This window comes from Dama dama, chromosome 4 (assembly GCF_033118175.1).
Source record: "Dama dama isolate Ldn47 chromosome 4, ASM3311817v1, whole genome shotgun sequence".
Classification (NCBI taxonomy): Eukaryota; Metazoa; Chordata; class Mammalia; order Artiodactyla; family Cervidae; genus Dama; species Dama dama.
In genome coordinates, this window is record NC_083684.1 from 60,942,323 (window position 1) to 60,957,998 (window position 15,676).

The window sequence follows — 15,676 nt, forward strand, 5'->3', positions numbered from 1 at the left end:
GGAGGCAGAGATTGGCTTTCGGTGTCCAAAGCCGTGAGAGAATAACTTCCTATTGTTTTAAGCCACCCTGTTTGCAGTATGCTGTTCTAATAACCCTGTAAAACAAACAGCAGTGATAAATGAATATTGACTGAATGGGCTGGACAAGCGCTGGCTCAGCACTGAGTTCCTGGCTTAGGACACCAGCAGATTACAGCTGCAAGTCCCCGGATGCCCTGCCCCAGGATCTGTGTTCCTGCTCGGAGCCTGGGAGCCAGGGGCCGTTACGAGGACAGTGGGGCTGAGTCCAGCAGAGTGGGGCCTGGCTGAACCTGGGAACCTGCCAGAGGCTATACAGGTGTGGCCCAGGGGTGACCTACAGCTTGTAAATAAGTCCCCGAAAGGCTCAGAGCCCATTAACATCACGTTACCTTAACAGAAGAAACTTGGACTTGTCAGTTAGATGCCTGGACCGGAACCAAACCAACCCAGCTGGGGCAGGGGGTGGGGGAGGTGGGTCCCTTGGGTCCTCCCTACGTGTTAATTTGAGTCCAACCATAAAGTTTCTCGGGTGGGACAACCCTCTTGGGCCTTCTTGGACTGAAAGGAGCCAGGGAGGCTGGGTCTTTGAACAAGGTTCACTTGAGGCTCAGCTGGGACTCAGAAGATTCAGTCTTATCGCCTACAAGCTCCAGATAAGGCCCCTTCCTCGTGGCCAATGAAAGAGAAGCCACCCCACTTCTGATTCAGCACCCTGACCCTTGGCAACCACCAACTTTCTGTGTCTATGGATTTGCTTTCTCTTGACATTTCCCATAATATGTGGTTCTTTGGCTAGGCATCATTTTTGTTTTTAACTTATTTTTAAGAAATTATCTCTGTTCCTTTTTTTTAAAATAGTTGTCTCTGGGTCTTAGTTGCTGGATGTGGATTCTCTCGCTGCGACACGGGGCTCAGTTGCTCCACGGCATGTGGAATGTTACTTCTCTGATCAAGGATCCAACCCATATCCCCAGCATCTTAACCACTGGACCACCTGGGAAGTCCCTGGTCAGGCATTGTTTTAACCCTCAGAGAGGTGATGTTACTTGTCGAGGATCGCACAGCAACTGAGGCTGAAATCAGCGTCCTGTGGCCAGAGGGTGTGCAATTACCTGTGTGTCCTCTGAGTTATCCCGTGAAGTACATTCTAGGCAGGGCCAAGTGAATGGAGACCTTCAGGTCCTGCTCAATGGGGTGATGAGAATGTTCTGAAATGACACTGTGGGTGGATGCCAAGCTCTGAATCCATTCTGATTTCAAAGCTGCTCATCTACAAGCCGCTCAAAACCGTTCTTGTATGCTTTATTTTTCTTCCAGTTTTCTTGGGATATAATTGTCATACAGCACAGTATAGACTGAAGGTGTACCCGGAATGGTTGGATTTACATGCATCCAGGGATGGTCACAGAGATACAACATTAAAGAAATAGAAAAAAAATTTTTTTCTTGTGGTGAGAACTCTTAGAAATTACTCTCTTTGAATTGTATACTTTAAATGGGTGAATTTTAGAGTATGTGAAATATATCTTAATGCTGTTATTTAAAAAAAAAAACCCGCTCCTGTGCAGGGAACTCAAAGCTGGTGCTCTGTGACAACCTAGAGGAGTGGGATGGGGAGGGAGGTGGGAGGGGTTTTCAAGAGGGAGGGGACATAGGTATACCTTTGGCCAATTCACACTGAGGTATGGCAGGAACCATCACAGTATTGTGAAGTAATTACCCTGTCATTAAAAAAAAAAAAACCAGCTCCTGGCACGTATACACGTATAGTAAGGATCAGCCATCATCACACACACAGCAAAGGGTGCTGGGAATTCCCTCGTGGTCCAGTGGTTAGGACTCTGTGTTTCCACTGCAGGGAGACGGGTTCCATCCCTGGTTGCAGAGCTAAGATTAAAAACTTTTTAAAAAGCACAGTGTGCCATTACAGGTGGGCTCTGAGGCAGAGACCAGAGGATTCTCACTTTTGCATGAGGATGTAGTTCATGGTGATTCAAAGAAAAAAAGACAGCTTTGAGATCATCCAGGAAATTATAATGTAGGCTGGGTATTATATGGTATTCAGACATGACTGTTAATATTCAGATGTAGTAACATCAAGGTGCTTGTTACGTATTTTTAAATATTCTCATCAGTCTGAGGAGCACTGTGAAATGTTTACAGATGGAATGAGGAAGCCTGGGAAGGTGAGGTAAAGATGCCCAAGAATGCCAACGCACTGAAAACAGTGTTTGGTGGGGGTTTTAGTTCTGCAGAAGATCTCAGAGATAATGTTATGTATATCCCTTGAAGGGGAGCCAGGACCCTGCCCCAAGCCCACACTAATGTTTCTTTTTTTTTTTTTTTCTTAATAATGAGAATTTTCAAAATAAATATCTATTTATTTGGCTGCGCCAGGTCTTTGATGTGGCATGTAGGATCTTTAGTTGTGTATATGTGTGTGTGTGTGTGTGCCCACGCATGCACTCAGTAGTGTCCAACTCTGCGACCCCATAGACTGTAGCCCGCCAGGCTCCTCTGTCCATGGGATTCTCCAGGCAAGAATACTGAAGTAGGATGTCATTTCCTTCTCCAGAGGATCTTCCCGACCCAGGGATTGAACCCGTGTCTCTTGTGTCTCCTGCGTTGGCAGGTGGGTTCTTTACCTTCTGAACCATAGTAGTGGCATGCAGGCTCTTAGTTGAGGCATGTGAACTCTTGGTTGCAGCATGTGGGATCTAGTTTCTAGGCCAGCGATTAAACCCCGGCCCCCTGCATACATTGAGAGCAGTCTTAGCCACTGAACCACTAGGGGAGTGCCAGCACTGTTGTTTCTTGACTGGCCATCCCTTCCCTTGTTGGCAGCTGTTCGAACCGGCCCTTTGGAATTGAAGGAAGGGGACACAGAAAGGCTTTTGTGCCCCAGAGCCCTGCGACAGGGTCTGGCTTCATTTCGATATGACAGGCTGACTACAGCAAAAATCAGTTTGCCACTTTGAAGTATATGACACAGTGATTTTTTAGCGCACTCACAATCTGGTACAACCATCACCCCTATCAAATTCCTTAACATTTCCATGCCCTCAAAAAGAAGCCCATCACAATCACTCCCTATTCCCTCCCTCCCCTCAGCCCTTGGCAACCACTTTCTGTCTTTCCTGATTTGCCTGTTCTGTTCGTTTTATACAGAAAATCATACCCTATGAAGCTATTAGTCATGGTGAGACTTTGTACACCATGGAAATTGATAAATGCAGGGTTTTCTTCTCCAGGGAGTGGGTTAAGAGTTTACCAGTGCACCCTAATTCCTGAGACAGGAGAACAGAAGAGTTAAGACAACAGTTCTCAGATCAGGAGTACTGTCCCTCAGGGAGCATTTTGAGAATATATGAGGGCGTTTTGAGTTGTCACAATTGTTTTTTGACACTAGCAGACAGAGCACTGAGTGGTCAGGACTGCTAAAAGTTAACACAGTGAAGAATTATCCTGGACACGCATGACTTTTCAATGACCTGTTGGACATTCGTACAGCTGAAAAAAATCCGCTTCTGAGTCTCACATCTATTTTGCATGTATTATAAGCCTCCCTGCTTCTTTTTTTCCACATCACTGACTCTTTGGGAAACAAGGTCATTCACCCTGAAGCCAGTGTTTCAGTTCCTGGACTTGGCCGACCTTGCTCTCATGGTGTTGATTCACTGGCAATTTTATCCTCCTGTTTTCTGAAAACGGCTGATTACAGGGAGAGGCCTGATCGGATTCAGTTTCCTTTTTGTTTTTAAAAGCAGGGGAAGGCTGAGGTGGGACATTTGTAGCCGGTGGAGGGACCTCCTGTCACCTGATGGGCAGTGGGGGTGCTGCGGGTCCCTCTGTCAGTGTTTCGTGACTGCTGGGGGCTCTGGCGATGCCCGCCTCACTCTCACCCCCCCACCCCCATCAGTAAAATTCTTCATCAATCTTGTGCCCGAGTTTGGCAGCGGGAGACAAGCATTGCCTGACATACCATTTATGGGCTTCCCTGGTGGCTCAGTGGTAAAGGATCCAGGGGACATGGGTTCAGTCCCTGGTCTGGGAGGATCCCACATACTTCGGAGAAACTAAGCCTGTGAGCTGCAGCTACTGAACCCGCGTGCCCTGGAGCCTGAGCTCCACAGCAAGAGAAGCCACCGCAAGGAGAAGCCTGCTCGCCGCAACCAGAGAGAAGCCTCACAGCAATGAAGACCCAGTGCAGCCAAAACATCAATAATTTTTTTTTTTTTAAGTTAGTTACAATACAGCTCTGCCAAAATGACAGAGAAAGGGGCTTCCTGTGTGAGAGTTGCGAGTTAAGTTTTACTTGGGCCAAAATGAAGACTGCGGCCCGGGAGACAGCACCTCAGATAGCTCTGAGAATCTGCTCCAAAGAGGTAGCGGGGGAAGGTTGATATATGTGATTCTAGTGAAGGGGGAGTTCATGCAATGAAGCACTTATCTTACAAAAGGTCTTTTGCTAGTCACCAAGGAGCAGATATCACTGTGAAGGCCTTTAGTGCTTTTCGAGATATGAGAAAATAACTAATAATATCTAACTAATCTCAGTCACTCAGTCGTGTCCGACTCTTTGCAATCCCATGGACTGTAGCACCCCAGGCTCCCCTGTCCTTCATCATCTTCTGGAGTTTGCTCAAACTCATGTCCATTGAGTCGGTGATGCCATCCAACCATCTCATCCTCTGTTGCCCCCTTCTCCTTTTGCCCTCAATCCTTCCCAGCGTCAAGGTCTTTTCCAATGAGTCGGCTCTTCAGGGGCTTCAGCTTCAGCATCAGTCCTTCCAATGAATATTCAGGATTGGACCCAGAATATACCAACAATCCGGAGAAGGCACTGGCAACCCAGTCCGGTACTCTTGCCTGGAAAATCCCATGGCCGGAGGAGCCTGGTAGGCTGCAGTCCATGGGGTCGCTAAGAGTCAGACACGACTGAGGGACTTCACTTTCACTTTTCACTTTCACACTTTGGAGAAAGCAATGGCAACCCACTCCAGTGTTCTTGCCTGGAGAATCCCAGGGACAGGGGAGCCTGACGGGCTGCCGTCTATGGGGTCACACAGAGTCGGACACGACTGAAGCGACTTAGCAGCAGCAGCAGCAGCATACCAACAATCGTCAGGAATCTTTTTTGAAACAAGGGAAACTGAGGAGAGTTGCTACCTGCCAGGTGTTTTCCAAGGTCCTGGCCTGCCTGGCTTCGTATTCCAGCTTCTCTGACTTTCTGGCCATGTGGCTTGGGCAAGTTCCTTCACCTCTGTGCGTCTCCGGTTTTTCCTCTCTGTACCTTGAGAGAGAATTTCTGCGAAGATGCATGAGGTTGGTAGGCCAGCTTAAGTGCTAATAGTTGGTTGCCAAATTAATGAATGTAGGACACTGAGAGGTGGGTGCCCGGGCGTAGCAGGACCCTGTCCCCCTCCTCCAGGCTGCCTTCCGGGCCGGTGTCCTGGCACACCCTGGGAGAAGGGAGGGGCTCCGGCCTCACCTGTCAGGGCAACTCAGCCGCCCGGCCACCCCGCCTCCCAGAGCCTCCGGAAGGCAGAGTAGATCCTGGGCGGGGTTTTCGGCCACAGGTACTGGATGATTCGGGGAGATTCTGATAGAGGAGCCGACCCCGAGGGAAGGGTGTGCGTTGAGCTGCTGAGAGAGCCACTTTGTCATCCAGCCACGACCAGGTGAGAGATGGAGTCGGGGAGTTCTCTCGGCCCGCGGGCGTGTGTGTGTGTGTGTGTGTGCGCGCGCACACACACACACACACACACACACACACACACACACACACACACAGTCGAGACTTGATCCCAGGGATCCAGCAGCAAGTGGAGACTCGGGCTTTCCACTCCTTGACCTCTGATCCCCTCTGGGCTGCACCCCCACCTCGGAAGCCAGGAGTCCACCCCTCAGAGCCCAGGCACCCACCACCCCTGCCCCCAGCACGCTGGCCGCCTGATCTTTCCGTCAGTCCCGGACCCGGCCGCTCTCCTCAGCTCCCGTCACCTCCCTTGCTGGCATATCTGATACTTGATCCTGTGAGGCATAGTTCCAGCCGAGGCAGAAAAGGAGAGAGGACCTCAACGGAAGTGGGTTACCTTTATTCAGACAAGGAGGGGCGACAGTCGGCCTAACGACCAGGCTGAGCGCCAGAGGGATCAGGGAGGCTTCATATTTAAAGGGAGGTTTGCAGAAGCGATAAGGGAAACATTGGTCAGGCGGGATGTTTAGGGTATTCTTTAGTTGAGAAGGCATTTGTAGTTGGGCAGGGGGTGATAAGTCCTCTGGGCAGGGGTGATAAGTTTCTGGCAGATGTAGTGGGTGGAAGGTTTCTGGACACTGGGTGATAAGTCCCAGATAGATACAACCGGCCTGGAGCATCAGGGCAGGACCTAAAGTTCGATTTTGTTTTCTCCGGTTAGATGATTCAGTAAGGGCCTTTGAGACTGTTGTTTTCTTCTCTAGGCCCAAAGACTCCTTCAGACCTCCCATCCCCTCCGTCACCCCCGCTCTCCCCTTCCCCACCCAAGGCCACCTGCCGCCTCCCTCCCTACCTCCTGTCACCTGTTTTCCAGGAAGCAACCTGAGAATGAACGGCCAAGGCGGGGCTGCAGTAACTGAACCGTCCCGGTCCCTCCTTGGAGACAGCTCCCCCACCTCCGGGAGGGACAGACAGCAATACCCTGGTCAGAGACCCCGGGTTGCGGCCGTACCCCCGGCTCCCTAGCTCCATCCCGAGTCCGCGCTTCCATTCTAGGCTGGACCCAAAGTCGGGGATTTCAAAGCAGTAGCCCCACATTTTTGTCTTAAGCTCTTTCCCAGCGTTGTGATCACGGGGTGAATTTCAGGAAGAGGTGTGAACCGCGGCGAAGGTGCCCACGCCCAGCATAGGTGTGGAGGGCGTCCTGCGGCTGGGCGGGCACTGAGCTGGGTACCCTAGCCGACCTGGGGGAGGAGGCGGGAAGGGGCGGGGCTTTCAGAGCTGACGGAGCCGGACGTGCCAATTACAGGGTGAGCTCCTGTGTGAGGACAGATGCGGGCGAGGAGGGGAGGCTGCGGCCAGACTCCCAGAGCGGAGTGGATGAGGCCAGGCCTGGGCCAGAGAGGCGTGGACGAGAACGAGAACGTTGAAAAGGAGTCATGGGCAGATTTTGTCAACCTCGCTTTTCTGAGGGACCTGGAGGCTGGATTCCCCCAGCAAAGTTGGGGCTCCTTTCAGTTCCGTATCCTACCGCAACCCCCAACGGGATGACCCCCCAGAGGTCCCCCTCTCATCCCTCCCTGAAGGGTGTGATGCAGCTGTAAGGACGGAGGGCAGATAAGGAGATGGACTTCCTGACCTCAGGGGGCGGGAGGGAAAGGCAGGCTCCTCCCACTTGCCTTGGACCAGGACTTTGCCCACGACTCCAGCTGTCGGGTTTTTCCCCGCCAGGAGCGCACCCCTGAGGCCCCGAAGACGTAGGGGAGGGGCACGGGGCGGGGCTGCTTTCCGGGTCTCCTCCCCTCCCCACTGCTTTTTTTTTTTTTTTTTTTTTGGCTGCCGCTGGGTCTTCCTTGATGCTCGTAGGCTTTCTCTAGTTGCGGTAAGCAGCGGCTGGTTTTCACTGGGGTGTAAGGGCTTCTCGTTGCGGTGGCTGCTCTTGTTTCGGTTCCTGGGCTCTAAAGCAACCTCTCAGTAGTGGTGGTGCACAAGCTGAGTTGCACGTGGCATGTGAAATCTTCCCTGACCAGGGATCAAACCCGTGTCCCCTGCATTGGCGGGTGGATTCTTAACCACTGGACCCCCAGGGAAGTCCTCAACTCTATTTTTTTTAATCAAACTTCAATCATGGCAGGTGAATCACAGACACACTCACTCACTCTCTGGAACAACAGCCCCCAGAGTCAGCTCCATCCACTGTGTCTGTATCTGACCTATGCAGCTGCTTTGTTGGTCTCAGAATTCCCAGCCTCTGATGAGACGGATTCCTCCTCTGGGTCTGCCCTCCTCACAGTCATGTCTGACTTCTCCCAATGCTGTGTGTGATCTGTGTTCTAAATGCTAGATTCGACCATGACTCCTGCACCCAAAGGGGCTTCCCAGGTGGCACTAGTGGTAAAGAACCCACCTGCCAGTGCAAGAGACGTGGGTTCGATCCCTGGGTCCAGATGATCCCCTGGAGGAGGGCATGGCAACCCACTCCAGTATTCTTGCCTGGAGAATCCCATGGACAGAGGAGCCTGGCGGGCTACAGTCCATAAGGTCACAAAGAGCTGGACATGACTGAAGCGGCTTAGTATGCAAACACACATACACCCCAATAGGAAAAATGCCCAGAGCCCATACGGAACAGTGCGTTTTGCTTCGTATGTGATAATATAAAAAATGTACCGCATATGTGTATGTGCCAGGGACTGTTTTAATCCTCAGAGAAGTGAAATCACTTGTCCAGAATCACAGCTTTAGGAGCCTGAAATCAACAGCCCGCAGCTGGAGGGTGTACACACCTTAACACAGAGAGATGTGGTTACCGAGCCAAATACATTGCAGGCCGGGCTGAGTGAGTAGAGGCTTCAGGTTCAGTGGCCTTATCTGGAGCTTGTGGGCAATAAGGCTGAGACTCTCATGAGCAAAAGCTGAGCTTTGAAATGAACCTTTTTAAAAAAAAATTTTTTTTTTTAATTTTTGATAGTGCTGGATCCTTGTTGCTGCACACTGGCTTTCTCTAGTTGCAGCAGGGGCGGAGGGAGCTACTCTTCATTGTGGCACATGGGCTTCTCATTGCAGTGGCTTCTCTTGTCGTAGAGCATCGCCTCTAGAACACCAGCTCAGTGGTTGCAGTACACGGGCTCCACATGTGGAAACTTCCCAGACCAGGAATCGAACCTGTGTCCCCTGCATTGGTAGGTGGATTCTTATCCAGTGTACCACCAGGGAAGTCCTTTGAAATGAACCTTACTCAGCAAACCCAGACTCCCTGGCTCCTCTCTTTCAATGCAAAAGGGGCTAGAGGAGGTCGTACCACCCAGACGTCTATTTCTGGCAGCGTTTAAACACCTGGGGATTCCCAAAGAGCTCACACCCCTAGCTGAGTTGGTTTGATTCAAAGCCAGGCATCTAGTTGACAAGCCTGAGTCTCTTCTGGAAAGTGAACCCTCCAGCGATCTTACTGGGCTCAGCAGGTTTCAGTGACATGAATCAGAAGCAAGGCTGTGACTTCATTAGGTCCTGCGGTAACTTTTCTCAGCCATAATAAACCCAAAAGGACAAGGTCTGCATGGCTTCTGGCAGCTTCCCAGCTGCAATCAGGCCACACCTAACTTGATTTAACCCCAACATTCTCTTCTTAGTGGCCATTTAAAAAATATTTATTTATTTATGGCTGCACTGAATCTTGTTGCTGCGTGCAGGCTTTCTCTAGTTGCAGCGAGCAAAGGCTACTCCCTAGTTGAAGTGCATGGGCTTCTCACTGCAGTGGCTTCACTTGTAGTGGAGCACAGGCTCTAGAGCTCAGGCTCAGTAGTTACGGCACACGGGCTTAGTTGCTCCTTGGCACGAGGGATCTTTCTGAACCAGGGATCAAACCCGTGTCCCCTGCATTGGCAGGAAGATTCTTATCCACCGAGCCACCAGGGCAAGCCCCCTTAATGGCCACTTGGTTCCGCAGCCGGCCCAGGAACACAAGCCCTAGACCAAATCAAAAGGAAACTTTTATCTCTAAGCTACTGTCGTGCACAGCCTCCGGGGTATGCTGTGGTTAAAGCTTGCTCAGGAGGAAGAGATGTACTTTAACCTGGGTGGGAACTCTGTGTTCACAGAGAAGGAAGAAGGAAGTCTTTGAAAGGGTCAAGAGAACAGAGAGCTGTCATTCCCAGGACTCTTTCCTGACACTGGCATTCCCATTCACTCAGAGTCCACACCTGCTCAAACAGTGATCAGACCTGGATTTTCCCTGGGGCAATGTGTATTGGCCCAGCCTAGACTGTGGAAGGACAAAGTCCATCAGTCTTTCTAGATGTGATCTTAGCAATGATAAGCTGTTCACTGTGAAGACATTACTTAATTACATCCTTACTGGCTTCTAGCCACAAAAAGGGGAGTCAGAATCAATTCCTTTCCCCTGCTCTTCTTTCCTGACAGCTGCTTTTTTAAATGCTCAGCAACCGTACCTTCAAAGTCTCATCCTTTGGGGGGGGTGGTCTTTGAAATAATCTCAGCCAACAGCTTAATTAACTGCTTCTCTCTACAAACCACCGAGTCAAGGTGTATGATCCACGATGGGGAATTCTCAATGCCCTGGACCTCCTCGAGTGAGGTTGCAGGAGCATGTGGCATGAGAGGATGGTCATGTCCCAGGTCTCCAGCAGGTCCCTGGGACTGGCCACCAACTGAGGGTCTTCGCCTTTGCACCGGAAGGAATTCAAGAGCGAACCACAGAAAAATGAAAGCAAATTTATTCAGAGAGCTACACAGTCCATGGGCTTCCCAGGTGGCATGAGTGGTAAAGAACCCACCTGCCAATGCAGGAGACATAAGAGACATGGGTTCAATCCCTGGGTTGGGAAGATCCCCTGGAGGAGGGCATGGCAACCCACTCCAGGATTCTTGCCTGGAGAATCCCTTGGACAGAGGAGCCTGGCGGGCTACAGTCCACAGGGTCACAAAGAGTTGGACAAGACTGAAGTGAGTTAGCATGCACGCACACATCCTATAGGCAGAATACGGACTGTTAGAAAAAAACGCCGCGGGAGGAAAAAAGCCGCCTCTAAGGACCGGTGGTAAGGGCCTTTATTAAGCGTCGCTATCGGGCAGAACTCCCGGGGGCGGGTGAGTGAGGAGACAAAGGGAGTCTGCGAGGTATGAGGGGTGGGGAGGGGTGTTGTAGCCAGGGTCGGCGTCCAAGCCAGGTCTTTTCATATAAGGAAGAAAGCGCGGGCTACAGCGGCGGTCAGTGTCCAAGGGCTCTGTGTTGGTACCTGATTGGACCAGGCTGCAGGGGGTCGGTCCCTGGAAGTTTAGCCAGCCTCCGGAATTCACCTTGCAGCACTTTCCCGGGGCATGCCCCGACCTTTCACGGACCATCTCAGAAAGTGAGAGCCACTCAGAGATATGGGGTGGTTAGTTTTTACAAGCTGGGATGTTTCATAGGCTAAGAAGTGGAAAGATTATTTCAACTATTTTGGAGAAGCTAGAGAGAGTTCCAGGAACTGGGTCATCACCCAGTTTTTGACCTTATATACTCAGTCTCGGAACTGTCATGGCACCTGTGGGTGTGTCATTTAGCATATGCTAATTATTCCAATGAGCGTATAATGAGGCTCAAGGTCTACTGGAAGTCGAATCTTCTGCCATCTTGGACCTAATTGGTTCTCACCAGTTCTTGTCGCATCCTGTTTTTCTCAATGTCTGTGTCATTCTTCAAGGGTGTGTCCTACCCCCTTCCCTCCTGTCTCAATACCAGAGTGAGTCCCACGTATTTTCAGAAGGTCTGTCTGACACAACCACCCTACTCCTGGAACTAACTTCTGTTGTAATCAGAGTTGAAAAGAACAGGTTGTATAGTTGTTCAAATATTAGCAGATTTTCTAGGATTTCTTTTTTTTTTATTTATTTACTTTTTAATTTTTCGCTGTGCTGAGTCTTTGTTGCTGCATCCAAGATTTCTCTAGTTGCAACAAGCAGGGACTACTCTCCAGTTGTTGTGCGTGGGCTTCTTATCATGCTGGCTTCTCTTGTTTCAGAGCATGGGCTCTAGAGCTTGGACTTCGGTAGTTGTGGCACACAGGCTTAGTTGCCCCACAGCATGTGGGATCTTCCCCAACCAGGGATCAAACCCATGCCCTCTGCATAGCAAGGCAGATTCTTATCCACCAGACCACCAGGGAAGTCCTTTCTGGGACCTCTTGACCAGTAGTTGAAGTTCCTTTGAGACGCCTGCATGTCTCTTCAGCTATCTTCTGGTGACTGGCTCCTTGTGCTCCAGATTGCATCTGATATGTCCAGCCACACCAATCTGTACTCTCGCTTTCCACACTGCCTGCTGTGGTTTCACAGTATGAACTTTGGGTCTTTGTTCCCAGTTCCTAGCCTGGCAGGCTGCAGTCCAAGGGGTCACAGAGTCAGACATGACTGAGCATGCACACACACATGCATACTCACAGTCAATAAACATCCACATTTCAACATACAATTTGTATATGCATAGTGTATGCATATGCTCACACATACACATGTGGGATTTGTTCACAACCACCCTCACACCACATATTTAGTACATACTCAGTATGTACACAATACAAATATCACTCAGATATTTGGAGTTTAGTACCAGAACCACAACAATAAAGCAAATATTGCAACAACATAAATTGTTGATTTGGTTTCGGTTTCCCAGTGCATATAAAAGTTGCATTTACCCTATACTGTAGTGTATTAGGTGTGCAATAGCTTTATGTCTTAAAAAACAAACCCGATGTACATAACTTAATTAAAAAACAGGTGGTTGCTAAAAAATGCTCACCATCACCTGACAGTCTGGGGTTGCTGCAAACCTTCAGTTTGTAAAAAAACAGACAGTAATCATGAAGCCCAATAGAATAAAGTGTGCCTCTATATACACAGCCATACAATACAATACAACCTTCGTTCGTATGCACACAATTTCCCAGACCATAGGTTCACAATGTAAAGATACCATATATACGCATGAAACACACATGCCATGTGTGTATATACACACAATGCATATACATGTGTAAACAATGGAAACACAGTCATGTAACACACACTCCAGAGATACACCTGCCTATGTGTACATGAGCACTCACACGTCCATGCACAGGTAGAGTCAATCCACAAGCACATATTCCCCACAATGTCTGCACACACAGCTGTGCTGCCAGCTTCGTGTACAACCCCAGGGCCTCCCTCCCCGCAGCTAACCGTTCCCTGCTCTCCCTCCCCAGACAGCCATGCTCAGCACGCAGACATTTTTCTTCTTCCCCACGGCCCCCTTCATCCTCTTTGTCTTCACGGCTTCCACCATATTTCACCTTCATCAGAGGCTAGAGAAGATGCAACCCACATGGGAGTTAGAGGCACTGCAGCCAGCAACTACGGAGACCCCCTCGCGCCCCCAGCCGGGGCCCCAGCTGAAGGGCATGTGGACCATCAACGCCATAGGGCGCCTGGGGAACCAGATGGGGGAGTACGCCACCCTGTACGCCCTGGCCAAGATGAACGGGCGCGCCGCCTTCATCCCGCCCCAGATGCACAGCACGCTGGCCCCCATCTTCCGAATCACCCTCCCGGTCCTGCACGACGCCACGGCCAGGAGCATCCCCTGGCGGAACTACCACCTGAACGACTGGATGGAGGAGCAGTACCGCCACATCCCCGGGGAGTACGTGCGCCTCACCGGCTACCCCTGCTCCTGGACCTTCTACCACCACCTCCGCGCCGAGATCCTCCAGGAGTTCACCCTGCACGCCCACGTGCGTGAGGAGGCCCAGAACTTCCTGCGGGGTCTGCGGGTCAATGGCAGCCGGCCGAGCACCTACGTGGGGGTCCACGTGCGCCGAGGGGACTACGTCCACGTTATGCCCAACGTGTGGAAGGGCGTGGTGGCCGACCGGCGATACCTAGAGCAGGCCCTGGACTGGTTCCGCGCTCGCTACAGCGCGCCCGTCTTTGTGGTCTCCAGCAATGGCATGGCCTGGTGTCGGGAAAACATCAACGCCTCCCGCGGCGACGTGGTCTTTGCCGGCAATGGCAACGAGGGCTCTCCCGCCAAGGATTTTGCCTTGCTCACGCAATGTAACCACACCGTCATGACCATTGGGACGTTCGGGATCTGGGCCGCCTATCTCGCGGGTGGAGAGACCATCTACCTAGCCAATTATACCCTCCCAGACTCTCCCTTCCTCAAAGTCTTTAAGCCAGAGGCAGCCTTCCTGCCAGAGTGGATTGGATTCCCTGCCGACCTGTCCCCACTCCTCAAGCACTGATGTTGGCTGGTTCTCGGCACCCCATTCTCCTTTTCGGACTTCCCCAAGATCAGTTCCGGGGTATGAGGAGCACATTGTTACATGTTCCAGGGGGCTTCCCTCTTGTACCATAATGCTTCAGGGTGCGAGCAACAGAAGTCCCAACTAATTTTTTAAAATAACATATTCATGAGTCTCACACATCATGACCAATGACGGCAGGTTTCCAGGGTTAATTCAGCAACTCAACAAGTCATCAGCAACCCCAGTACCATCCATCTTGTTGAGCTGCCATAATCTCTTAAATCAGCTTCCATATGCTCATTTTGGTCCCAAGAGGGCTGCCACATACCCAGGTGTTACACAGATATCCTCTTTCCAAGGCAGTAAAAAGAAGTTTGTTCTTATCTTATGTCCCCTTTGAAGAGTGTGGGAAAACTTCCAAATCTCCCTGCAACTGGTCCCATGTCTCATTGGCCAGAAGGGTGTCAGATGCCCTCTGACCCCTTATAAGGCATGGTGAATTAGACCCTGGGTTGACTTAGCTTCAGATCAATAAATCATTGCCCCCTGCAGCTGTGGAATCAACGGGCCTCCTCTGAAGGACATTGTGGCTTGCAGTAAGAAAACTGGGGTGCTCTTACCAAGGAAAAAGGAAGGAATGTCTGCAGGGTGTGAAATAGGGAAGCCTTGAATAATTGTGCAGGTTGGCCATTGCACAAAGGCATTTGGCCAAGGAGGCAGGTGGGGCTTGCATAGGGCCCATGGTCTGCTCGCCAAGCCATGTGTCCCTGGGCCTGTGTCCACCCAGCAGGCTCACTTTTTTCTAGAAATTAGTCTCCTCAGAGTGGGGACCTTTCATCCAATTTTCACAAGAGAGCTGTATTGGCTAGTAGTTGGAATCCAAGCCCACATGCCCCACCTCTGCAACCCTGGCTTCTAGCGCTTACCATGGCTATTGCTAAGAACTCCTAGACCAGTGTGGCTCAATGAACTTGATGAGAGTCCATTCATCCTTTTAGTAAATGCCTGTCATGATGAACCCAACAGGATCCCTGCTCTCAAGGGCTGTGTTGACAAAACATGATGGCTTAAAGTGATAGCAGTTAATTCTTTCCCACTGGTCAGTGGGTCAGCTGGGTGAGTCTCTGCTGCATGCAATGCTGCCTGAGGTCTCTTAAGAAGCTGCATTTCTGTGGTGCTCATTCAGAGTATCCTGCAGGACAGGATAGCTCAGACTCCCTCACAACATGGCTTTCAAGTTTGCTGACACATTTGCTTTGGGAGTCCTCAGGTATCCTCATCATGTAGAAAGTAGAGCTATCTGAAGTTGCCAGGCTGTGAGGAAGTCCAGAGACAATGGGTGGTCCCACAGAGATGCTCTGATTGGCAGTCATAGCTGAGCCAAGCTTCATCCCAGCCCAGGCATCAGAAATGTGAGTTTAGAAGCCTCCAGTTATTCCAGTCAACCTCACATTTCCAGTAAGCCAGCTCAGTCTCCTGACAACATGTTGCAGAGTCAGGCCATATCTGAATTCCTGATTCACAGTTCTATGAGTGTAATGATACTCTGGTTGTATGCCTGTGAAGTATTAGGATGATCTGTTGGGCAGTCATAAGTAACTGGGTAACAAACTATAGATTATTCTCTGTATTTGCAAAATCTTTTATGACTTGGCATGAAGTAGGCCAA

The 15,676-nt window shown here is 50.6% G+C and overlaps 1 protein-coding gene across 2 annotated transcripts; it reads left to right on the forward strand.

The window, feature by feature from the left end:
• Positions 1 to 5,544: 5,544 nt before the first annotated feature.
• FUT2 (fucosyltransferase 2) lies at positions 5,545 to 15,376 on the forward strand. 2 transcript variants are annotated; one of them, XM_061139768.1, is made up of 2 exons: positions 5,545 to 5,702; positions 12,964 to 15,376. In XM_061139768.1, the coding sequence occupies exon 2, from the start codon at positions 12,970 to 12,972 to the stop codon at positions 14,002 to 14,004; it is 1,035 nt and encodes a 344-aa protein (XP_060995751.1). In that variant the 5' UTR covers positions 5,545 to 5,702; positions 12,964 to 12,969; the 3' UTR covers positions 14,005 to 15,376. The 2 variants fall into 2 exon arrangements, with proteins under 2 accessions (XP_060995751.1, XP_060995752.1); XM_061139769.1 differs by having other exon boundaries at positions 5,551 to 5,702; positions 13,060 to 15,376.
• Positions 15,377 to 15,676: the final 300 nt, after the last annotated feature.

Bases quoted from the DNA above. Each gene is read 5' to 3' on its own strand.
- FUT2 (XM_061139768.1), top strand. From the start codon at position 12,970: ATGCTCAGCACGCAGACATTTTTCTTCTTCCCCACGGCCCCCTTCATC.